The following is a 25,465-nucleotide window of genomic DNA, read 5'->3' as shown; positions in this document are numbered from 1 at the left end:
TAAATCCTCAACTGAGGATGTTTTCCCATTGATGTTTAGGGAGCGTGAAAGGCAGGGAGGAGAGGGAGAGAGTGAGAGAGAGAAAGAGAGAGAGAGAGAGAGAAGAGAGAGAGAGAGAGAGAGACATTAATGTGAGAGAGACACATTGATTGTTTGTCTCCTGCACATGCCCTGACCAGGGCAAGACATGGAGTCTGCAACCGAGCTAAGTGCCCTTGACTGGGATTTGGACCCAGGATCCTTTGGTCCTAGGTTCGACGCACTAACCACTGAACAACCGGCCAGGGCTATTTTGTTTTTAAATGACAGCTTTGCTGAGATGTGATTGACATGCTATACAATTCATCTTTGTAAAGTGTATACATCAATTGCTTTTAGTATATTCACAGTTGGCACAATCATAACCACACTCAGTTTTCATCATCCCCGCCCCCCCAAACACATACATACCCATTAGTACACCCAGCTGCTCCTCTTCCCTGCACCTCCTACCCCCAGCCTAGACAACCACTCATCTACTTTCCATTTCTATAGACTTGCCTATCCTGGGCATTTCATACCAATGGAATCATACAATATGTGATATACTATGACTGGCTTCTTTTTCTTAATGTTTTCCAGGTTCATCCATATTGTAGCATGTACCAGTACTTTATACTTTTTGTTTTCAATTACTATTCTGTTTAATAGATACGCAGCTTTTTATTTCTCCATTCATTAACTGATGGACATTTGGGTTGTTACTACTTTTGGTGATTATGAATAATGCTGCTGGGAACATTGGTGTACAAGTTTTTGTGTGGACATAGCTTTCATTTCTGTTGGGTGTATACTAAGGAATGGAATGGCTGGATTACAGAGTAACTCACTTAACATTTTAAGGAACTGCTAGACTATTTGCCAAAGTGGCTGCACTATTTTACATTCCCACCAGCGGTACACAGGGTTCTAATTTCTCCACATCGTCACTAACAGTGACTTTCTGACTCTAACCATCCCAGGGGGTATGAAGTGGTATCTCACGGTGGTTTTGATTTGTATGTCCCTGATGACTAATGGTGCTAAGCATCTTTTCATGTGTTCATTGGCCAGGGCCACCTGTGTTTTAACCTTTTGCACTCGGATGTCGAGTGTGACTCGACACGGTTAGCATCGGTAGCAGCTCGTATGTCGAATTGTATTGAATGTATCAATAATTTGAAATATAAAAAAATCCAAATAAATAAGTTTGTATGATAAGAAACTCCAGTTTTTTATTCTACTGCCGCATTTGTGAAATCTGGGGTATTTAAAAAATTAAATCCTGAGTAGAATAAAGGAATCGAGAAAAAAGCAAGCGAGTGCAAAGGGTTAAAGTTTGTTGGAACTCAGCCACACCTTCTTGCTTATCCTCTGCCGGGACTGCTTTCATACCACAGTGGCAGGATTGAGGAAAAATCTGCAGACCCCTGACTTAGATGAAAGGAGCAGGCTCTGCCTGTGGGTGAGATGGGCAGGCACTGGAACCAGGGAAGGAAGGGATGCCTGAAAGGCCCCGCCTTGCCCCGCCCGGCACTGTTCCTAGGTAGACACTAGCGGAGAGAAGTGGAAGTGATGTGTGGGCCAGTGGAGTATAAGCAAGGGCTGAAGTAGTTCTGAGTAGTTGTCGCTGGCCACTGTCGGGAAGAAGTGCTAGGATCCAACAGGAAGCAAGCCCTCATTTGAAGGTTGGGTTCCCAGGATGGCACGTCTTAGGACTAGACAACAGCACATGACCCTTCTGCTAAGAAGGCCGTGCCGGTGTAACAATGGGCGCGGCTTCCCTCCCTGTCCCACCAGGGATCTGATGTTTGTTCCTTTCACCTGAGGCACTGTGCTTCCTGTGTTTGGACTGCCTGTTTTTGCTGCAATTTTCTGCGTATTTTCTCTTCGTAAACCCCAGTCTTCCCTCCCAGAGCTTGGTGCTCATATGTCTGAGTTTATCTCCTCCTCCCTGCCCTTCTAGGGGGGAAAATGTGTTTTTCTATAATGCCTGAACATGATAGTTCAGGAGGGCAACTAGCACTCAAATACCCCCATTAAACCACCTTCCCATCATCTTCCTTCAGTTCCCCCACTCCATCCCCCCTACACCAATTGTTCATAGAAAAGACACCCAGATTCCTTACTCAATCTTCAGAGAGGCCTTGGGTTTGCTCTCAGTCCAGGTGAAGCGCTTCAGCAAAGGGGTGGCCAACAGCGTGCTACCGCCCACCTGGTAATCCTGGCGGGAAGAAGGAAAACGGTTACACTTCTTGCTTGAGCCACAGGGGTCCATTCCAAGTCTGGGGAGCGTATGGGAGAGGCACATCTAAAGTCGCTCCAGGCTCTGTCCTCACCTTTCACAACCCCTGCCCATTAAGACAAAGCATTTTCTTCATATTGGAAAGTCTAACCTTCAGTTGTAAGAAATGCCTATTCCCAGTGACTTGAAGCCCTGAAGGTGGAGAAAATAAATTAAAACAAAAGGGGAACCTGCAGGCAACAGATGAGCATTTTTCATAGTAAACTTCTATGCAAATTATTGTATAAATATATTAAAACTAATTCTGACAGATGACTATTGGCGATGAGAGTGCTGTTATTTGGTGGCTATGATATGCAAAAATTCTGAGAAATTATAAATATATGGTTTAATTTTTTTCTTGAAGATTCTGTAGAATTTTCAAGACCCCTTGGTCATGGTTTCCAGCAATTCTATTTTCTTGTTGGTTCATCTTTAGCATTGAGTTTGTGCAGATTCCTCATTACTCTGTTAATAGGCCATTTCCAGTAAGTTGTTGCCATGCTTTGTTCCTGTCACCCTTTGAATCTGTCACTGGCTGTGTTCATGTCCTCAATTATCAGGAAACAGGCCGAAGCCAGCCAAGAAGCTGCTGTCATTCCCACTATATTGGGGCAGGGAGGGAGCGGGGAGGGGGAGAGATCTTCCATGTTTGCCGAGTATCATATCCTTGGACCTAAAACCTAAGTACTAAACAGCGAAACAACATTTCCAGCTACTTTACCTTTGCATTCTTAGCTGGTTTGTAATGCTTTAACATGTTTAAATTACCTTTTCCTCTTTACCTGGTATGTTTGAAGAGGTTTTGGTATCTTTACAGGGACTGTGCTACATGTCATGGCCACACTGTTTGTGGTCACTCCCTTCACACTGCAGTTGGTTTACAGGCCTCGGTGGGACATGGTCATCACCAGCACTTCTCGCACTCTAATGCGCACGTGAGTCCCGAGACGGTGCAGAGTCTGACTCAGTGAGTGTGGGCGGGTCATAAGAGCCAGCATTTCTACCCACTCAGTGGCAGAGTGCATATATGGAGCTCACACTGTGGTGGAAAGGTCTGTGAGGCCACGGGGCGCTCTTGCCCAGCACCCCCTTTCCTCCCTGATTTTATCAACCCCAGGTCCCAGTGCTTTCAAGAGACAATGAGCCCTCTTGTGTGCCAGGCTGCATAGATTGCTCCTCCCAGTGCAGCGGGGTAGGAACATGGCTGTGCAGTCTCCAGGACCTTCATGGAAGGAGCATAGGCCCAGACAGACTTCTTCCAGGATCTCGGGCTGCTCTTAGAGAGAGTTCTGTTACATCACAAAGGCCCAGACATTCACAGTTTTGAGTTCCTCTGTCCTCTGAAAGTAGGGTTCCATCATTGGTAGCCAAGAAGCTTACAAGCACACAATGAAGTTTCCTACGGGACTAAGTCATGACTAGATAAGGACTTGGACCCTGGAATGAATTCCGGGTCATCTTCAAACTAGGGGTTTACCTGCTTTTCAATGAGCTCTGTATAACGGTGTTATTGTTAATCCCCCTGAAATTGCCATTTCAGCCACCACTCATTATTGGCCCACACTGACTGAGAGCCACCAGACCACTGGAGTGTGGGGTTGGGTGGAGTCTGGCAAAGGGTCTTGCCACGGTGCGTTGAGTAGGTTCATTCCATTACTTACATCAAGCATAGAGGTGACATTTGGTGAAAGTTTTTCAAAGGTTTTGATTCTCTCCAGGCTCATGAAATTGAAAGCATTTACATATCTGATAAAGAAACAGAAAGAATAATCAAGACAGGAACATGCATCCAGCTTTGATTAGTCAGGAGACCATGGGCACCATATCTCAGCAACGATGAACCAAAATACCAGAAGGAATCACCTTACTCCTGAGACTGAAATTCCCCTAGGAGCCCTCCAGTGATGCCACTTCCTCCCATGGTTGCTAATCCACATTTTATAGTTTTGAGCAAAACCCCAGAGGGATTTGAGAGAATCAGTAGTGGTTAGACCTCTGGCCCCTTGTGGAATCAGAAAATGTCAGGCCTAGAAGAGACCTGAGCCATCATCTAGTCTAAACACCCTACATTACAAAGAAGAGGAAGAAATGCCCAGAGATGTGACATGACTTTATCATGTGGCTGCCTACTTCTAAAAGGATGTGAGGGAACAAATGCAATGACCTGTTAGGGTCACACAGCTGATTTAATGGCATAACTGAGTACTAGAGCTGGTCTTGTATATTCTGTTCTATGATTACAGATTGGGAGAAATGGGTAATATTTGTGTGATTTCCCCACAACTACTCCCAGACCTTTTGTTGGAGATCCTTTAGGAAAGACTGTCAAAGATATCCACCATACGGTTACTCATAAGACAAGTTAATCTACTGATTGAATTTCTCAATCTGATACCCTGTCACTGCCTGCAAGGCCTAGTTTCTTAGGCAAGCTCTCTATTGGGCCCAAGGCTAAGCAACGTGCTGGAAGGGCCCAAATAACTTTGACACTCCCCTCCCCGATCTCTGACCCAATCAGACCCTGCCAATTTATTTAATCCAAGCTAGTTTTCTCATCTTTAAAAAATGGATGGCACCCTAACCGGTTTGGCTCAGTGGATAGAGCGTCGGCCTGCAGACTCAAGGGTCGATTCCAGTCAAGGGCATGTACCTTGGTTGTGAGCACATCCCCAGTAGGGAGTGTGCAGGAGGCAGCTGATCAATGTTTCTAACTCTCTATCCCTCTCTCTTCCTCTCTGTAAAAAATCAATAATATATTAAAAAAGAATGGATGGCTCCTCTGTTTCAGCTTCTTGGGCTGGTTGTGAAATATGAGCAGTGCCACTGACCTGCCACCCATTACCACAAATCTGGGCTGGCCACTGGGCTTCTAGGCTGTCAATCTTTTCAGACTGTGCAGCTTTTCCCAGTGCCTTCCCTGGTCACCTGCCAAGTTTGTCTGGACTGAGGTCAGAGTCCTAGGGTTGTGTCCACTGCAGATAAAGATGCTGGAAAGTCCACAGGATAGTCAGCCCCCAAAAGAGTCCTGACTGCATGGAACAGGGAGGGAGTGGCAGAATACCTGGGCTAGAAACTCTCTTCTGACACAATTTTGGCAAGCTATTCCTCATGGAACCTTAATGTCCTCAACTGTATAACATGAATAATAATAATATCTCCTTCATAAGATTGTTTTGAACCTCAAAGGAGTTGGCATATGCAAAAAGCCTAGCACATTGCCAGTCCACACACAGCATGTGTCTGTGTGACCATTAGTACTGAATGTGTACGACAACGTACTAGTATAACCATTAGTATGGGGGTGTCATACATGTGTAATCATTAGTACTAATGTGTGATACATGTGCAACAATTAGTAACAACATATGTGACATATATGTAACTTATAGTACTGAACATGTGTGATACACATGTAGCTACCCCCCAGTGGGAGGCTCTCAAATATTTCTTCCCTACCCCTCTCTCCAATTTCCTCTGCAGTAATGAGAGTTACGTTCGTTTATCAGGTAAGAAAGAAAAATCTAGTGTGTTTGTTTAATTGTATCTAAGATCTTATGAAAAAAGTCAATGTTATTGAAAAAAAAAAAAAAGATGAAGGAATTATTCTAGAACTGTGGTTCCCAACCTTTTTTTGGCCATGCCCCACCTAAGCATCTCTAAAATCCATGCCCTCCTTGTGACATATAATTATTATTATTCAAAAAGTGAACTCCTATTCATGTGGAGGAAGCCTAAAAGGCCATTAACTTGGTCTAAACAAGCTTCCAAAGAACATGGCATGAAAGAGAAAAATAAAAGAAGGAAAGGACAGCTGAAGTACTGAGGAAGAAATCACTAAGAAATTGTTAAAATAATAATATGAAGTGATATGAAAAAATAGCAAATAAAGTTTCAAAACATATAATAGAGAACTGAAGTGCATAAATATGACATAATATATCTTTATATACTGTACTAGTATATGAGGCCCCTAGAACCATAAGAAATGCAAAAAAAATTCACTTTTAATAACTCATTCTCTAATTGCCCCCCTTAAAAATCAAATTGCCTCCCTTTGGGGCGTGTGCCCCACATTGGGAACCACTGTTCTAGAATAAGATAGACTAAAGGAACTGAAGAAAATGCAAAGAGTTATTCTTGATTGGATCCTTCTTTTTAAGGTGTAAAAGGCATTTGGGGAAATTTGAATACTTAACAATATTAAAGTATTATCAATTTCTTTGGTATGATAATTTTGATGTGGTTACACAGGAAAATATCCTTACAAGATGTATACCAAAGTATTTAGGTGGAAAGTGTCATAATGGTTTAGGCCTTCTTTCAAATGCTTCATTAAAAAGAAAAATACACACACAGGGACTGTGTACAGATACATATATGTATAGACCAAATAGGGGTAACTTAACTACGGTTGAATTTAGGAGGTGCGGGTTTTTTTGTTTTGTTATGTTTGAAAATATTATAATATAAAGTTGGGGAAAGAAAAAAGTCTTACCTGACATTATCAGAACTTCCTGAATTAAACCTTGGAGCTGGACTATCGTCCTTGAAGTAGTCCTCAGGGAAGGCAGGAGTTGAGTATGTGAGCCCACTGTTTCCTGTCAGTATGGCATTGAGTGGGATATAGTCTTTGCCATCCTAAAATACCAAAGATAGAGCTGTAAGTGCAGAAATTTCTACTGCAATCGATTTTTGTGAAGCATTATGTCAGTTTCAACTATGTTATATTTACAATCTTAGTCGTGTTTTGGAAAGATAATTCTGTAAAAGATAATTATTGTGTATGCACACACACACACACACCTGTAGGAAGTGGTTATAGGGTTAAGCCTCGGACTGACCTGTGGCAGGGTCACAAACAAGTTCATTTGGAGGGCAGACCCCTCCCAGCATAATTAAGCCTGATCCTGTAACTGATCCCTAGATCCTTCTTGGGTAGCTAGTGGGCTGTGGGAGGGGCAGCAAGTGCTGCCAAAACAAGTGAAACTTACAAGAACATTGTAGATTACCTTGTTTGTCCCTGAATATAAATAAAGCCTCAGCTTTGCAGTCTGGATCTGTTCTGTGGCCTCAGCCAGGCACAGAATGATCCACCCAGCTCCCAGCTTCATGAATCTATTTCTGCGTCTTGTTTTCTTTATTTCTAATATTTCTAAATCCCTGGCAGCCTCCATTTAGAACCGGTTCGTTCATCTCTCTTTCTGCGCGGGATGCGGAAAAGGGAGATCCCCGCCATGTCAGGCCCCCGCCGCATCAGGCCCCCTCACACACCCTTTTTTTTTTTTTTACTGCTAATCTCAGCTATTAACAGCTATTAAAAGAACAAAACACCCCCTTGGCTTACATCCAAAAAGGCATCTGGCTTCTGGTATTCTAGAGCTTTACCTGTTGTACATTGGCTTGAAGCAAATCGCCTAGTTTTTCCACAAGTTCTGCAAACCTTGGCCTTTCTTTGGGGTCTCGGTGCCAGCAGTCCAGCATGAGCTGATAGCTGTTGGGTGAAAGCAGGAGAGCAATGGTTGGAGAGTAGCGGTGACGATACAGCTGCCCCACATGCCACACCCCAAAGCGAAGGTATTGTCATACATATGATGACTAGGCTTCTTGTATGATATATGCCTTTCTTTGTAAATTCTGTTATGCAGCACCAACACATAAATGGCTGTTTGGGCCAGGTCCTGCTGGTGGGGGAAAATATGTCCTCAAAGGCAGGTTAAGGAACCCCCTCCAGAGCCCATCGCAACCCTAGTTCTTTGGAGTGCAGAGTGGAAGGGCGCTCTGGGAAGAAGCAGAGCTACGAAAAGGAAAAACCACCGTTCACTGCAGTTAGGTCTGAAGTGCAGTACTTCTCCCCTCACTGCCAAAAGCAGGACTTCTTAAAGGTAAAATGTTAACGTAGACACAAATATCAATGGGTGAATAGTTTGCAGTACTTATTAGATGATCAGGCTGTAACAGAGGCTGCTTGGACTTTTTAAAAAATATATTTTAAGAGAGGAAGGAAGAAGGAGAGAGAGATGAGAGAATCAGTGATTGGCTGCCTCCTGCACTGGGGATCAAGCCCACAACCCGGGCATATGCCCTGACTGGGAATCGAACCATGACCTCCTGGTTCATAGGTTGGTGTTCAACTACTGAGCCACACCAGCTGGGCTGGCTTGGGCTTCTTAATAAGCATGTGGCATTTCCAAGTCCTCAGAGTTCTGGTGGAAGCAGATGGAGAAGGCCCTGTGTGTAGGACTCATATCACTTCCAAAAGGTGGCAGACAACCTAACATGTGAGTGTGTCCTTGGCCTGTGCACAAGTTCCTTGCCTGTGGCTGACTTCCCCTGTCCCCAGCACGTCAAAGGCTTCCTACCACTGAAGGCAGAAATACAGGCTGGGCTTCTGGACATGAAAACATTTGTCTTAATATTACAGAAGCTGAATCTTGTTCTGGGATTTCAATGTCAGCAGGTTCCTCTGCAATTCTTCTCCTCTGACATCTTAGAAATGAAGGTATTGGGCTCCTCTCTTGGTCCTGTCTGCAGGGACACAAGCCAGCAGTCTGCACACACACTGCCTTAGGGATTTATTCTCTTTGGGCTCTTTTGCTCTCTCCAAGAGATGTTTATTTTAAGTAATCTCTTCTCTCAGGAGATCATCTGGACTAAAGAGGACTCAGACTGTGTAGGATCAAAATCTGAATGGGCTCAGAATTTGGAACTGGGAGGGGACCTCACACCCTTTATCTACTCCAGGTCCTGGCATATAAGCACTCAATAAAGATTTGCTGAAGGAAGTCAGACTGGCCTCCGGGAAGAGAGAGCACCTGAGCAGCTCCAGTGCTCCTCTGACCTCTGCCACTCCCAGCTGTGTGCGTTCAGGTTGCACCAACAGCTCCAAGTATCTCTTAAGGATAGCCCTATTTGGTTTCAAAGCATATGAAGTGGCTGGTAAAGACAGTAAGAGTATAGGAAGGTTAAAAAAAGGGAAAGAAGAATGGGGGCGGGGGTAGGTAAAATAAAGAATAAAAGGTGGAACTACAGACAAAGTTAATATGCAAAGTTTATATCATGATTCCCAGGTAACTGGCAAAAAAGAAGGTGCATTACATTATGCACCTAAGCCAGCAGTTCAAAACAAACCAGGTACGTGGAAGTCGCATGGCCATTCCCAGAACTGAAATCTGAAAGGAGGCTCTCCTAGACGCTGCTCAACATCATTACCATCTAGGCAATAAGGACTTTGGGGGTCCGCCTTTTTTATTTATTTATCTTTATTGTTGACGTGCCCCATTTTCTCCCATTGGACACTATCTTTTAATGTTGGCCAAAGCATTAATAGCAAAAAAATACCATTCAGTAAAAACAATCCTGAGAAACAAAACAGTGTCGTCCAGGTATACAAGTCCTAAGGTTCTGATTTAACCCAGGGATAAAATTCTAGGTGCCCAGGGGAATGGTGGCACCATGTGGTCTTCAGACATCCTCTGCTTTCCTCATAGTTGGATACTGAGGTTCTGCTTTCTGACAAGTACCCAGTAAGCAGATGTCTGAAGCTCTGAGTAAGGGATAGGAGCTCATAAAAATAACTTGTGTGAATTGCAAATTCTCCTACGTTTGTCCAAACCTACGGGTCAAGACTCTTCTCAGAAGATGACTCTGGTTCCCTCCCCACCCCCCCTTGTTTCATCTACTGCACCTATTCTCCTAACGCCCAGGGGGTGGAGAGTGGGTCAGCTGGTTCCGAGAGCCTGTGAAGGCCCTTTGGTGAGTGTGGCGTGTGGACCAACGTTGGGTACCACTGCACTGGGACTCAATTACAGACAGAGGTGACTGGGAGTGAGGAAGGGAACTCTAACCCTGGGCTGTTGTCCCTGCTCTTTGGGAGACACAGGACAGAGCTGCAGCTCTCACAGTCCCTAACAGTTCCTGACCGGCAGTGCCTCAGAGTAAGGGCTCAAGGTACTCATTCGGGCAAGCTGGGCCAGCCTGTGGTCACCAAAAGTCTGAAGTAGCTTAGGTCGGTCTGCACAGTCCTATGTGAATCTCATTTTCAGGTAAGTTTATATGTGTTACTCATTGAGACAGGTGGAAAGATATATACTACAGAGACAGGTGGTCACTAGACAAAAGCCAGACCCCTCTCCCCATGCTGCATGGGCTGTGGTGGAGGCTGGCCTGCTCCCCTCTGGCCACATTCAGGCCTAATCGTCCAAGGTTCCTTTATAAAGCAAGAAACAGAGGCCATTGGGAGAACGTTAGACATATCCATAGACAACCGACGAAAGGAAGCCAAAGCAAGAAAGACTTGAACTGGGAAAACAAAAAGGGGGCCTGAGACAGGGAGGACGGGTCAGAGGCCCTGCGTGCTCAGCCAGCAGCATCTCCCACTGAGCAAGCAGCTGTTGGGGATGTGACCGGGAGCAGGGCTCTTTTGGGTTGTCTGTGCTGAAACTAGCAAGAGGGACTACCTACAACGGTTGCTGTTTTGTATTTTGATTCTTGGCTTCTGATTTCTAGTTTTCACTTCTTTCTCCTGAAATTCAATACAAATTATCTCAGCAAACACCAAAGGAAAAGAAAAAAATTAACTGCTTATTCCCTTATTGACAGACATCTGAGGCTCTGGGCAGAAAACCAATGATGTAGCGTTAAACAGTTTCACATCTCTAAGTAAACAGGTTTTAATAAAGTAAAGGAACACCAGTTGCACACAACCCAACAGCCCTTCTTGGAATAAGCCGGAGGCAAGGGGTCTATGGGAAGAGCTTCCAGTCTGAGCCATCACCCAAGCTCTCACATGCATGCCACTTTAAGCCAAGTTCAGGTCACAGAATCCCGGTTCTGAGAGCTGTACTCCGTCCTCACCCCGGCAACCTTCAAATGCTTCAGAATGGCTAAGGTTGAATTCTGTCCTTCTGAACCAACACTTCACGAAACTGCATCTTACTTTTTATCATTTCTGAAATAAATCGCTAGAATTAAGGAACAATCCTTCCTCTGGCTGCGGGGGGTACCAGGGCAACCTGGGAGAGGTTTATGTGAAGACTTGAAGGTTTCGGAAAGTCGAAGTCCAAGGGAGCTCTTAGTCCACAGCTGATATGACTTTGTGCCTCTACAGTTGCTCTGGACCAGAAGCTGGGTAAGACTTGGAAATACACTCTGCACGTGTGTAGCACAGTGTTGTGGACTTTGGACTCAGGCTGGGTTTGCTTAACTTGCTAGCAATGTGGCAAATCACCTAGCTGTTCTGTGCCTTGGTTTTCTCATCTGTAAAATGGGGATTATAATAGTACCTACTCTATAGGATTGTTATGAGCATTAGGAAAATGAATACATGTTATAAGTGCAAAGACAGTGTCTGGCACTTAATAAGCACTAAATAACTATTACATGTTATTTAATAATGACTGCAATGATTACTATTACTGTTAGTGATAGAGAACGCATTCTTGTGATTTTCACCTTATGTGAAAAGTGGAAGGAAATATTTAACTCAGAGCATGAGTGGACGTGTTAGAGAAACCTTTCTTCTAAGGCACGGGGGGTATATTCCTAATTTAACAGTCATGAGATCTCAGGAGGCCAGCCCAAAGGACTGGCTTCTAGATTTGTTTCCTCTATTACTTAGCTGATAGAGGACAAAGCACTTCACTTCTCAGAGGCTGAGTTTCCTTACTTATCAAAGTCAGATTATCTATCTGCCTGCCTGCTCCTTAAGGTTGCAGGAACTGGAGAGGAGATGGTGTGGGGGAAACACAAAACCTAAGGTGCCAAGTAATCTCCCTTTAAACCAGATCTGGTGTTCGCCCCTCTCAACCACGGAAAAGGAGACAAAAACTCTCCGTGCCTCGAGCACTACAGCCCCAGTGCAGTCCTCGTGGCTAATTCATCTGTCCCCAGCGCTCAGAAAGGGGCCTTGCCTCCAACTCCCTGAACTTTCCCGACAAGGAGACCATGTAAGGCTGCCCCACACTCTGCCTTCCCAGGCCTGAGTCCCCTGGCCTCCTCGCCCTCACCCTGGGTCTGACCTAACCTTGTCTCCAGACCTGAAGGAAAGAGACAGAGACCTTGCCCTCTGGCCAAGTCCGCACTTCCTCCATCCCCTCTGACTCCTCCCCAGAGGCCATCCCAGGGCTTCTGACAGGACCCCATTGTGTGGGTGGGATGGGGAGGGCCGCCTGCCGGTTCAGGAAAGGTGGTGCCGCCCTGGGGAGGCCCAAGTCCTTGTCAGCAGCTCAACAAAACTGCAAGTGTCATCACATTCCTGCTCAGGAAGAAAGAGCGTCCAAGAGAGGCAAGCAAGCCTTGAACAATGGAGGAAGCCTCCGCACAGAGCCTGTCCCCTTCCTGGAGTCACAGGGCTGCACAGCAGGAAGCCACCGCGAGAAGCTCCAGGCGCTGCAGCCAATTCCTAAGATGAGTCTCAAGCAGTCTTGTTGCCCAAGTTGCCTCCCGTGGAGTATAATGGCTGATTCCATCAGGAAATCGCCCGCTTCCTCTCCTACACCTCTTCCCCTGCCTTCCGAACTGGTCTTTAGTGAGGACAGAGGACAGGTCATAGGGGCTTCTAGCACTCTGTCCCTGTGGCTGCTTACTTATTTGGCTTCCACTCTGTGCGTGAGGACAAGGTCTTACATTTAGTTCCTGGGTGGTCTGTTAGTTTTGCCTGGATTCATACCTAGAATTGAGTTTCTAACTTCAGTTCCCAGCCAGAGGCCTTGCAAAGCCACGCCAGTGGTCAGGAGAGGAAATAGGTAAGGATGGCTCAAGGTCAGGGTGCCTCACTCTGGGATACTCCCAGCACGATTGAGGCTACGCAGGACTGGGATGCTAAAACTCAACAAATGCCCCCTTTCTGAGGTGTCTTGCTGGCACGAGAGCTGTCAGGGGGATGGAGGAGGCCCAGGGCTCACATTTCAGGAGTTGCATACTCAGGAGCCCTCATCCTCATGCCTTCCTTCAGGCGGCTGCAGAAGTCCTCGTCCATCTGCACTCCTGGGTATGGAGACCCACCTGCGCGAGACAATGGGGAAAGCACAGGGCACATTACGGCTTCAGGGCACAAAAGACTATAAGGGGGTCCTTTTCCTCCCTTTAAAGTGATAGTTTAGTAATAAATTCACAGTGACTGGAATGGATCTCCACACACAGTACAACCCATACTGAAGCTCAGCAAATGCCTGCTAGTGATGCCCGCTTGCCTGGCCGGTCCCGTGGTGCTGGGTGTCCGATACCTCAGGTCATTCCTGTATCTGCTCAGGAGAGAGGGTGTCATCTGAAGGGTCCCTTCTCCCTCCCCACAAGCAACTCTAAAGAAATCCGTCATTAGACTCATTCCTTGCGTTAATAAACTTCATTTTAAAAGGCCAAGGTCACTTGTGGATTATTCATACCTCAGTGAGGGTGATTTTAATTCACTCCTTTCCTGTAAACTTCTCACAGAACTGGGCACTAGTTGCTGTGCCAGGACTGAGGGAGAGGAGCCTTGAGCTCCAGGAGGAGCTTAATGTAGGGGTTGCCTGTAGGCAGGAGTCTGTGTGCCAGAGGGTCCCAGAGGGCCTAGACTTCGCCTTTTGCGAGTTTTGCTGTTCAGGATGCCCACGTAACCTTTCCGTTTAGGGGGATTCTTGGCTAGGGATAGTAGTGAGCCCGGCCTCCTAGTCTGCTCTGTTCCAGACCCCGAACCTAGTCTATCTCACATGTGTTTGTCTGTACTTTCTAGTGATTCCTGCTGGTAGGAAGCAGCTGGGAGGTGTGCAGTGCTGGCGCTGTGTCACTGTGGGGCCATGTGGCCGCCAAGCTGCTTTCAAAGACTGGAAGCAACAGGTGCCTGTCATCGAAAGCAGGGGAATGATTTCCACACATTACAGGAAACCAGGGATGTTACTGGGTGACTTTTATTTGTTCTAAAAGGCAAATTTTTGGCAAAGTCCAAAAGACTCTTGGCTAGACCCCACATTTGGGAGGCTTCAGAGCATCAGTGTGTGTCTGCAATCAGATGTGGGCTCTGTGCACATCTGTGTGCTCGGGGCCTTGAACAGGCGTCTAGCTACCCATCGTGGATGTTTCTGGAAGCAGAATAACTACACCCAATGTCCCCATCTTTCATCCTGCATAAACCACTGTCCAGGACTAGCTGCACTATTTAGGCCTCCTGCTCCTAACACTGGTTGACTTGTGCTTGCTGGGGCCTTTCCTAGGAAACTCCGAAGGAGGCATGATGCAGGGAGGGAGTGGAAAGGGCATTAGGAATCAGTGTGTTTGAGGAATTAGGAGAAGGGGGCAAAAGACAAGGAAAGGAGTAGCCAGATTGGCTGAACGTAAACCCAACTTCAGATTTGTACTGATCTGACTTTGTCTGACTTTGTCTGTATAAAGCTTCCTTACTTTTCAGGGTACACACACACACACACACACACACACACACACACACACGCACCACTCCTCACCTGAGATTCTGCACGGACCCACGCTCTGTGAGGGTTTTAGGTTCTTTTAGAAGCTGGCCTAAAGGTTGTATTTACCCAAAGGACACTCAGCAGACATTTGGTTCTTGTCTATTTGATCTCTTCCTTCCCCCACATTTACCTAAGGAGAAGATTTCCCATAGCAGTACTCCATAAGACCACACGTCGCTCTTGGTGCTGTAGATTTTGTCAAAGATAGATTCAGGAGCCATCCATTTCAGGGGAAGTCGCGTCTAGAAAAGGGCAAGGGGGCCTTGAGCAGAAGGACATGCAAACAAAGCACATTCAACCCAAGTGCCCATAAGGTCACTTCCCAGATAACACTTGGCCCAGAAATCATTTCCTAGAGCAGTTATGGTTTCCTAACACGGAGAAAACGCTTATAACATGCAGTTATATTAAAAGAGAGAGCTATGCGCTATGCGATTCCTATGAAGATAACTACTGTTTAGTAAGCCCCTCTTATGTGTCCAGCACGACTCTGTAAGAAATCAGTCTCCCCCAAAAACCTGCACTCCACAGGGACCTGGAAAAGGGTGATCTGAATTGAAAGACATCCTGAAAAATCCATAATTTCCAGAAATTTTTCTTCACAAGGAGGATTTTGAACAGCATTCTTATTTAAAAAGACAGAATTTTAAAAGTCATTAAATGGGGGTAGTGGGCAAAGGCACAGGAAGGAAAGAAGGTGATAGACAGTATTTGGGAGACCATATGGCTGGTTTTCAGGTGTCCAGACACATTTTTGTTCTCTTCTTGGTAACAGGAATCCTGGTGACTTAGGCCTTGCCGCCTTAGATGGATGGGAATGAATCATGGGACAATGGAGAGACAAAGAGAAAAATGCAAGGGGGAGCAGGGAGAGGCTGAAAGAGATACAGATGAACAGAAGAGGACAGACCAATACATAGATAGATGCAATCTCTGCAAGTCAGGGCTCCCCAAGAAAGTTTTTTTTTTTTTTTTTTAAAGGGCCTGAAGCAGTGGCTCTCAAAGTAAAGTCCTGGGACCAGCTGTGTCAGCAGCATCTAGAAACTTGTTAGAAAGGCAAAATCTCAGGCTCTACACAAGACTTACTAAGTTAGAATTTCTGGGGGTGGGGCCCAGCTAACTGTAGTTTAATAAGCCCTCCAGGTGATTTGTGAGCGCACTGAAGTCTGAGAACCACTTCTGGAGAGTAATTGGCAGGGCCCAGACACAGGCTTCAGCGCTCAGGGTGCAGGCTGAGAAGAGAGGACACAGGAGGTCACCCACAAAAGTGAAACATAACACTGTGTCCACAAACAAGCAGAGAAGAGCCAGTGTGAGCCACAGGTGGATGCAATGCATGGAAGGCGGGGGTGAGGGGGGGGGCAGCTTCCTCAATAACAAGATAATACCAATACCTCCCCCACCCTTTCCTGAGATATATACACCTGCTGAATCAATCATCTGGGTTTATTTGAGGGAAAGAGTCCAGGCTGTTCTTTCCAGTGATTCCAAAACTCCCACAGGAGTCAAAGGGAGGTGCCCAGAGCCCTGCTAAACACTTCCCAGGTTAGCCATCTCAGGCAGCCCTGCCCGGAGGACAGGTACCCCGCGGGCGGTGAGGGGAAAACAGAGCCCGGTGCAGTGGCCGTTCGGACAAGGGCCACCCCACACACGGGCTCTCTGGGACACAGCCGTCGCTTGTCTCCACAGAAACACGCGATGGTTTTCTGGGGACCACTGTCGAGGAAGTGTAAATATTTACCAAGCGCATTGGTCTGTGGTTTAAAAACGATAGGGTATAAATGAGTCAAAGAAATATCAAACTGACTTACATCTCCCTTTCTCACATAATCAGGGTTCTTATAAATATCCCGGGCGAGGCCAAAGTCGCAAATCTTCACCACGTTGTTCTCAGACAACAGAATGTTTCGAGCTGCCAGGTCCCGATGAATGCACTATAATAAAACGGTTGCATAATCAATGCATTTCCTTAGTCTAACTGACTAATTTCCTGTGGCTTCTCAGTGTCATTATTCTTCTTAATTTGAGGATCTGTTACACAACGGAAGCAGCCCCCAGTGGCCATGGAGTCACCATAAACGTGAAGCGCCTCTGCACAAACAGAGGCCCCCGGAGGCCCCAAACTCAAGGCAGGGCCTGCATCTGCTTTGCTCCTGTTTGCAGCACAGCATCCTCTTCAATGAAGCTGCGATCAAATTCTCCCGGGGAGCAAAACTTCCCCCAACCTTTGGTCCTCCAGCTCCAGTTCCCAGGAGGGCCCCTCAGCTGGACTAACAACCCTCCTGGGAACGGAGTGTTCTGAGGCTCTGGCCAGTGCTGCAGCTACGTGGAGGGCGATGTGAATAATGAGGACCAGGTCCGTCCGGTCAGCTTTCCCCTAGAGTTCAGTTCTACCCCCTGGTATTAAGACTTGGTGTTCTCAAAACTCCTCGCTCCTATCAGGACAAATTCAGGCATCGGTCATGATATTTACTCTATATTTAAGGACATGAATATAAGCAAATACTAGGAAAAGTGGATTTATAGCCCACACGTGTGTTTGTCCATGTCAGTGTCCACATGTCCAACCCTGGCAAAGAAGAGCAACAGTAAAGAGCAAGGCTGACCTTTCTTGAAGACAAAAACTCCATGCCTCTGGCCACTTGAAAACTGTAAGAAATCAGGTCTTCCATCGTTATGGGCTGCTTGTAGAAATCGTCAGAATCTGGAAAGCATTAAAACCATAGCTGTTTGTAATGGCGCGTGTTATTATGCCAAACCCCGGTTTATTGGATCAATGTTAGTAAAACTTAAAACAAACCAATAAGTGGATCAGAGTTCATTTTCAAGGGCATTTGAGTTTCAGTATGAATATCAGAGATTTTTCCAGGCCTCCAGCCCATTTTCCCAAGCATGGGGGTGGGGGGTGGGGGGAATAGCCCATTAAGACAAAAAGGCTTGAGGAGAGACAATTGTACAGAGTTCCCTGTCAAAATTAGTAACTCTGTAAATAATCTTACTCAAATCTTATCTCCTCAGGACATTACCCTTCGAGTCTCCCACGGATGTTTATTAGGGTGATAAATAAGAAAAAAATTTCAGAGATGCACAGTATGTTGTAAAAATATCTCAGACTGTAGGACAGGAAGGAATTAATACCTACCCTCCTCTTCCTCCACATCACTCAGACTTTTATCTTCCTGAAACCCAGAGCTTGCGAAGCTCTCGCTGCTGGTGACACTGTCTAGTCTTTGTTTCTTGCCTTGCTCCACGTCTGGCTCCATTTTTTCTTTCTTAGGCTCCATGTGTAATGCTGCATCCTTTGAACAGACCAAGAAGGACACGGATGAAAGGGAGCTCCAGAACCGAAATGGAGAAGGTAGTACCTCAAGCTGACAACTGCCCGAGTTGAGAGAATGTCATTCCATAAAACAGGTAGTAAATTAGCAGCACAGCACCTGGCTACTCCTGGGGTTGTGGGATAAAGGAGTAGTCATCTCAGCTGGAACTCACTGAGAGCTTACTCTGTGTGAGCCAGAATATTAAAAAAAAAACCCTAGGTATATTTTCTCATTTAATCTTTCCAACAATTCCATAAAGTAGTTATTGCTTATACATAAAGAAATAGGTTTAGAGGAGTCAAGTAATCAAAGTCACATGCAGCCAGTAAATGGCAAAGCTTGAACTCAGGCCTGGCCGTCTTCAGTTTGTGCCCTTAACCACTTTTCCCATCCCATGTGCCAGCTTATGGAAGATGACATGAATGGCGGAAAGCATCCCCAGCGGACTTGGGGCTTCACTTTGTCATCCCGCGAGGAGTAATAAGAGGGCTACAGCACCAATTTCTCTGGTTGCCTTAGGAAAGGAGGGAACATGAACATTTTTTTCTTCTTCCAATACAGTTAGACCCTAACAGGGGTAGAAAAGGCCTTCCATCCTGGACAGGGCATCCAAGCGCTGGTGTGCAGTCTAGCTCTTCCATTAGCGATGTGATCTTGGGCAAATCACCTTATTTGTCTGGGTTTCATTTTCCTCATCTGAAAGGCTCTATCATCCTATCATGTTCTGACTCATAGAAAAACGAGTTATTGGTCTGGGTGTTTATGTGGAACCAGACAGGATTTGTAGCACATTTAGTAATTCAACTAACAACTGTGACAATAAACACTCCCCGTGGCCTCATGACGGGACCAGGTACCTAGTCTCAATTCTGCCAGATGGCAATGCTGAAACAAGGCCCAGGGGGACTGGGGTTCAGTGCTGTCCCCTGAGCTGCCAGCACACGGTGGCAGTGCTAGGATTACCCAGGCTTCCTGCCCTTCCTTGGCTTTTCCTAGAAATGTCACAAAATAGGAGTGATCCCTCCACTAGAGGGCGCAGTGGGAGCAAGCAGAGGCCAGTGGAGAGAGTTTCAGGAGGGACAGCTGACAAATTCTGAAAGTGTAGAGGCTACGAGGCTGCTGCCCCTGAAAAGAGACCTTCCTGTGCTGCAGGACGGGAGGCAGGACTCGGTGTGAACAGCCACTGCCACTCTGGTGACCTACCTGAAAGCTGGTAAAGAATATCTCCTTGAAGCAGTTAGATTCTGCTCAGTTGGGGACTGGAATTTTATTTATTACAAGACCCTCTCCAGGACAGAAGGCAGTAGGGAAGAGTGCTGGCAAGGGTGTGGGGGAGAAGAGTGCTTGACAGGCCCATTCAGGGCTCAGGTCCACGGCCATGCTCTCTGGGCAGCCTTCGTCCTGACTTTCCCAGAAGTCTCAGCCTGGGGCATGTCTCCCAAGAACCATAACTCAAGCTCCCTCATCCACTTTCAGACTCTCAATCAATGGTATATTCAGCTTTGCTTATTGGTAACTATTTCTGTTAAATAAAGGTTGATTTACTGAACTTTTTGGGACTCTGTCAGAAAGCAGTGAATTTATTTGGAAAATGAAATATCCCATTTCTATTTAGCCTTTTGAGTTTTCCTTCACCTTCTCTTTATATTGCTTTAGGTTCCAAATATGAAATATAGCCATGTGTTTTCCATGTAATACTAGGCTCCACCAACAGGGAGGTGAATCATTAAATATAGCCGGAGAAGGAAGCAAACTCTTCAAAACAAAGGACGCACAAATCCAAATGTCCCATCCTGCCCTGCTCCCTGGGGTATTATTCTGGCTTAGTTCTTCCTGAAGCCAGTCCAGGATTTCAGGACTGGTTTGCACTGCCCTGAGCTCAGGGCACCACTTTTCACTTTGTCTTCTGTTTTCTCCCCCTCCGTATCCAGTGTAGTGCAGAGAAAAGCACTGGAAGGGGAGACAAGAGAGCTGAGTTCTTTCTCTCATCTCTTGGTAGGTGTGCATCCTTAAGTCAATCACTCAACTTTTCTGAGCACATCTATACTGTGAGGGTGTGTAATAGCTGATCACAAAGATCCCATTCAGCTTAAAGGTTCTAATTATGAGAGGACATGGTTTAAAATTGGGGAAAATATGTCCTTGCTTATATGCTGCCCGTCTGGTAGAGCATGTGTGTCTTTGGTTGGATCCAAGTTTAAGAGATGAGAGACTGGGCTAGCTGTCAGGTGGTTTTTATTTGTGTGCCACATGACCACGCTTGCCCATGTGACAGAGATAGGCACCACTCATGGGTTTTGGACACTTAATCTATTATATAGATCAGACAGATCAGTGGCATTCAGTTGGACTCACCTATTTTTTCTATTTCAGTGGGTCGATGATGATGATGATGACAGCTAACATTCGTTGAATGTTTATCTTTATGTAATTCTCTGAACAATGAGTTGGGTTCTATTATCACTTTTGTTTAATAAATGAGAAACTTAAATTTAAAGAGACTGAGTAACTTGCTCAAGGTCCCAGATCTCCTGAGTGATAGAAACAGGATTTAAACACAGGCAGTCTGGATACAGAGTCCGAGTGCTTAACCCACCACACTACATGGATTCCTCACCAACACTGCTAATTATCAGTTAATAATATTGAATCATTGTCTGCCGAGCTTCTCCATACCAGAGAAGGACGCAGTACTGCGCTGGTGGGATGGGTCACACTGGCCAAGTTTTATTAAAGTCTTTTTTCCTCCATTCAATAATCTCTTTTAAACTTGGTTTGCCTTTAGAACTTGGACCCATGTGTTTCTTCTATTACATAGCCTTAGTTAGTGCATAAGGCCGGTTCAGTGCATATGTAGGGGTGACAGGTGGTGAGGGTGTGGAGAAGTGGGAGAAAGGAGAGTGGGAAGGAAAGAAAATGATTTCTTGGACTCCATCATTGGTCTATTGTTTACTGTAAAGTCACTCAGTTGATTGAGTCCTTAATTTCTCTAATCTAATAAACGGAGACAATTACACTTGCTATCTTTATAAAACAAGTGACTAAGTGATTTGTGTGTGTCTGTGTTTATTTGGGGGAAGAGAGGGAGAGGGAGAAAGAGAGATAAAGTTATCAGGATGATTTGATAGGTGTTTAGATAGATGGCTAGTAAATTTTAACCCTTATTTATTGCTCCATACACTAGGATCAAATATTCTCTGTGCTGTCTGCAAAGAGTGGAAGGAAATTTTTAAAAAGGAGGGAAAGCCAGACATTAGTCTAATGGAAAGATAAAGGTTTCTCTTGTTTTATGAGGCAGCAGCCTAAATGGAAAGTCATTGTTATCTTTAAGAATATCCAAACTCTAAATTCCTTACCTTGTTGAGAAAGAATAAGTCTCGTTTGCTCTTGAGATAGTTGGACAGATTTCCATATTTGCAATATTCAACGATCACCATCAGAGGCCCTGCAGCCAAAACAACACATGCTCAGCCACACCAAGCAGGTCAGCCAGTTTGCCAGCCTGAGAAACCTTAAACCTGTGATCGGCAAACTGCGGCTCGAGAGCCACATGTGGCTCTTTGGCCCCCTGAGTGTGGCTCTTCCACAAAATACCACGGCCTGGGCGAGTCGATTTTGAAGAAGTGGCGTTAGAAGAAGTTTCAGTTAAAAAAATGTGGCTCTCAAAAGAAATTTCAATTGTTGTACTGTTGATATTTGGCTCTGTTGACTAATGAGTTTGCCGATCACTGCCTTAAACCAACTTGTCTTTATATTAGTGGGGTCTAGGGATGCAATTTTGGGTGAGAGATTTTTTTCAATTAAAAAACTCAAAGGAATAGGAGACAATTGGGGGGTGGGAGTGGGGAGAAGCAGAAAAAAAAAAAAAAAGAGGAGAAAGAACTTTGAGGAGGGGAGGGACCAATGCCTTCTGTCTGTTAGCCACACCCTAGTGAGTAGAGGGGCCTCCAGATATTGCCACAGTAACCCCAGGATTAGCCAGCAGGTCCTCCCTTCCGGTGCAGAAAATAGACCGGTTCTGTCTGGACTGTCTCTCCCCCCGCCAGGTGGGGTGTCCGCACAGGCTTGGCCTCCAGGCTTGTCAGAAGGGCTAACGCAGGGGTCTGCAAACTTTTTTGTCAAGGACCAGACAGCAAATAGTTTAGGTTTTGTGGACCCTACAGCTCAATGCAGCCCTTGTAGTGTGAAAGCAGCTATTGATGATAATGCCACCAAATGAGTGACTGTGCTGAAATAAAACTTCACGAACATACAAATTGGAATTTCATGTAATTCTCACAAAATATTCTTTTGAGCTTTTCCCCTCAACTATTTAAAACGGCCAAATTAACCTCACAGACTGGCCCCATGGTTTGCCGATTCCTGGTTAAAAAGAAGCAAGAGGGTTGGGAAGAAAAACACACCCAAGTGCAACCCGGCCTCCCAGTGGTGCCCCAAGGCTGCTTCCGCCTCCTCTGGAGCCTGCGCTTCCCACTGCTCCCCCCACAGGCCCCGGCAGGCCTGACACCTGCGGCGAAGAGCAGCTTCCGGTTCCGGTTCCGGGGACATCGGGGTGATCCCGGAGCAGTTCCGCATGCTGGGAGCTCCGCAGAGGGCGGCTCTGTCTCTGTGGGACTTTGCGTGTTAGAAGGCTGGACTGCACCTCCTCTGCCCTCCGGGGACGGGACAGGAAGTTGCTTCCACAGGTTGTGTGTCACCCACCCTGAGGGGGAGCCTGCAGTCTCGTGGCCTGCGGGCCCGGCAGTCGTTGCCCGCAGGAGGGGCGTCCGCCCTGAGGCCGCTACCCCAAGCTCAGAGGCACAGCTGGAGGGGTTCTCTGATTAGCCCTGGTCAGTTTTGAGGTGACTGTGGAGGTGCGCGACCAGAGCTGGGGTCAATGCATAGGTTGCACATTTCCTTTGAAGCTTCACCTAAACTAATGAGTGTTCCTTTCTATCCCCCCCCCATGGGAAGGTTAGTGCTTGGCTGGCCTTCCCTTCAGAACCTTTAAATTAACTGCACAGGGAAGGCATTTCTAGGATGGGACCCTCCCCTCCCCTTTTATAATGGAAAAACGGTTTCCTCTGGACCTACTGAAAGGCCATTTTCTAGGAGGTGAGGAGGAACAGGGTGGGGAGAAGAAGCTGTATGTTGGAGAACTCTGCATCTAGCGTTTGAGCCGGAGATGGAGCAGGCCGATCCCTCCTCATTTACCTCCTTGCTTGGTACAGGCTCCCAGCAGGTTGACTACATTCAGGTGGTGGCCAATGTGGGTCAAGATCTTGAGCTCAGTCATCAGAGCTTTGTACTCGCTGGCTGTGGCCCCCTCTGTGTGAGAAGCAAGGAAGAGTCAAGGCGACAGGACAATGAGGCTCTTTCCGCTGGAAGCGGCGTTCCTGCCCTCCATGTTTGTCAGTGCTCAGCCTGTTGCTTCATTCACTTCCCCACATTCTGCAGAAAGGCCAAGTCTCCAGACTGTTTTCATTACTCCCACCCTCCTGAGCCAACATCCTTTTGATTACAGTAAGGCCCAGAGTGGTGGTGGGGTTAGTCACTGCACATTTCCTCTCTGTGGACCTAGGTCTGCTCAGTAATGTGCTGACTCAGAGCAGGGCACCTTGTGAAAATGCCTTCCAAAGACTTCCGTCCATCAGAACCAGGCACAGCAAGAACCTTCCAGGCAGGGATGTGCCCACAGCTTACGTATTTTTCTCACTTTTTCCCTCTTTGAGGTGTTACGAAAAAGGAGCACAAGTGGCCACAAGTGACCCCCCTTCATAAAAATCTTCGCAGTGTGTCATTTTCTCCTGATAACCTTTTTCTCCCTGGTGTCCACAGGGTTATCTCAAGTTGTGAGGATCCATAAGCATCTGACTTCAATTTCATTCTCAGAAATAAACAACATCAGTCTAAGAATTAACAGAGTCTAAAGCCTAAGTTTGTTCTGTCTGTTTTTATTAGTTAAATTCTAGGGCATTTAAATATTTTAAGTTATTTTTAGAAGTAAAAAGTTGTATAATCTTGCTTTAAAACATTTAAACAGTATGATGTATGTAGAGTAAAAAGTGAAAGCCACTCCAGCCCACTTAACTTTTTAGGAGTAACCACTGTTAATCTTTTGGAATTTCAGACCTTTTCTATGCTTTTATAAAAAATATATACATCCAATCAAATATCTTTTTTTATTTACATAAGTGGGATGACATACAAATCGGATTATATGGACAGATATAATTTGCTTTTCCTTCTTTTTAATATGTCAGAGACTCTTTCCCTTCTTTTTAATTGGTTTATGGCATTTCTAACATTTAGATTGTATAAAGTTTTTCCCTCCCATTACAAACAATGCTGTAGCTTGGCGAGTGTGGCTCAATGGTTGAGCATTGACCTATGAACCAGGAGGTCATGTTTCGATTCCCAGTCAGGGCACATGCCCAAGTTACGGGCTCAATTCCCCATGGGGGACATGCAGGAGGCACCAATCAATGATTCTTTCTCATCATTGTGTTTCTATCTTTCTCTCCCTCTCGCTTCCTCTCTGAAATCAATAAAAAGGTATATATTAAAAAAAGAAAAACAAATAATGCCATAGTAGACAGCCTGTGTGTAATCTTTGTACACATGTGCAAGTATTTCTGTAAGATAGTCCTGGAATGGGTCAGAGGATGTGCATGTAACATTTAGGTAGATACTGATATGGCATTTCTTAAGTACAAATCATTTTTTAATAATAGATGAACTTTGAAAGCCTTCCAGTGAGGTTGGGTTTGGCTCACAGGAGATTCTCAACAAATATTTGTTAAATAAATAAACAACATGATTAGTCTTCTCATTTCAGATATGGGCAGAAGGCCCCCAAAGGTTAAAGGTTTTGCTCAAGGGCACTTTGAAAGAGCTTCTGACTCATGGCCTTTATTTGACATTCTGACTTTTCAATTTCTCCTAGAAACAGATGGCTAACCAATTTAAAAACAAGAAAGCTGAATGAAAATGGTTTTTAGAAATTTTGAATAGTGGATGATTTGGTGCCTTAAAGAGATAAGCATTTATAAAGATATTACACATACTATTTCTGTATTACATGGAGTAGATTCTTTGGGCCTTTAAGAAATATCAGGTCAGAATTTCTCTTCTCAAACTCATCAATCCCTTCATGTATTTATACCCCTTCAAGCACAGCCAACTTGCCTCTCCCAGAGACAGAGTGTGGTAGTAAGCAGGGAAACAGGACCAGCTGAGGAAGCAGATGCTTCCAGATTTAGTTCACTGTATTTCAAGGTGGGATACTAGCTTGCCTCAGGATTTTGGAGCAATGAATCATGCTTAGGAGGCAGTCAGCCCCTCTTTGACAGCACTGTGGTGTGGGGGAAAGAGCACTGCCCTCGAAACTGCAAAACTTGCACTCAAATCCTTAC

At 45.6% G+C, this 25,465-nt stretch overlaps 1 protein-coding gene across 1 annotated transcript in view; it reads right to left on the bottom strand.

The window, feature by feature from the left end:
• Positions 1 to 25,465, bottom strand: part of FLT1 (fms related receptor tyrosine kinase 1) — a 218,462-nt gene that overhangs the window by 7,651 nt on the left and 185,346 nt on the right. The window contains exons 19-29 of the mRNA XM_054719726.1: positions 23,265 to 23,378; positions 21,428 to 21,516; positions 17,894 to 18,050; positions 17,358 to 17,455; positions 16,563 to 16,685; positions 14,882 to 14,993; positions 13,207 to 13,306; positions 7,691 to 7,796; positions 6,801 to 6,943; positions 3,967 to 4,051; positions 2,148 to 2,242 (exon numbers count right to left, since the gene is read on the bottom strand). Coding sequence (XP_054575701.1) covers positions 2,148 to 2,242; positions 3,967 to 4,051; positions 6,801 to 6,943; positions 7,691 to 7,796; positions 13,207 to 13,306; positions 14,882 to 14,993; positions 16,563 to 16,685; positions 17,358 to 17,455; positions 17,894 to 18,050; positions 21,428 to 21,516; positions 23,265 to 23,378 — 1,222 coding nt within the window. The remainder of the gene's footprint in view (positions 1 to 2,147; positions 2,243 to 3,966; positions 4,052 to 6,800; positions 6,944 to 7,690; positions 7,797 to 13,206; positions 13,307 to 14,881; positions 14,994 to 16,562; positions 16,686 to 17,357; positions 17,456 to 17,893; positions 18,051 to 21,427; positions 21,517 to 23,264; positions 23,379 to 25,465) is intronic.

Source organism: Eptesicus fuscus, chromosome 7, assembly GCF_027574615.1.
Source record: "Eptesicus fuscus isolate TK198812 chromosome 7, DD_ASM_mEF_20220401, whole genome shotgun sequence".
In the NCBI taxonomy this organism is placed as follows: domain Eukaryota; kingdom Metazoa; phylum Chordata; class Mammalia; order Chiroptera; family Vespertilionidae; genus Eptesicus; species Eptesicus fuscus.
The sequence above is the reverse complement of the archived record's forward strand: the minus strand, read 5'-3'. Positions and strand labels throughout refer to the sequence as shown.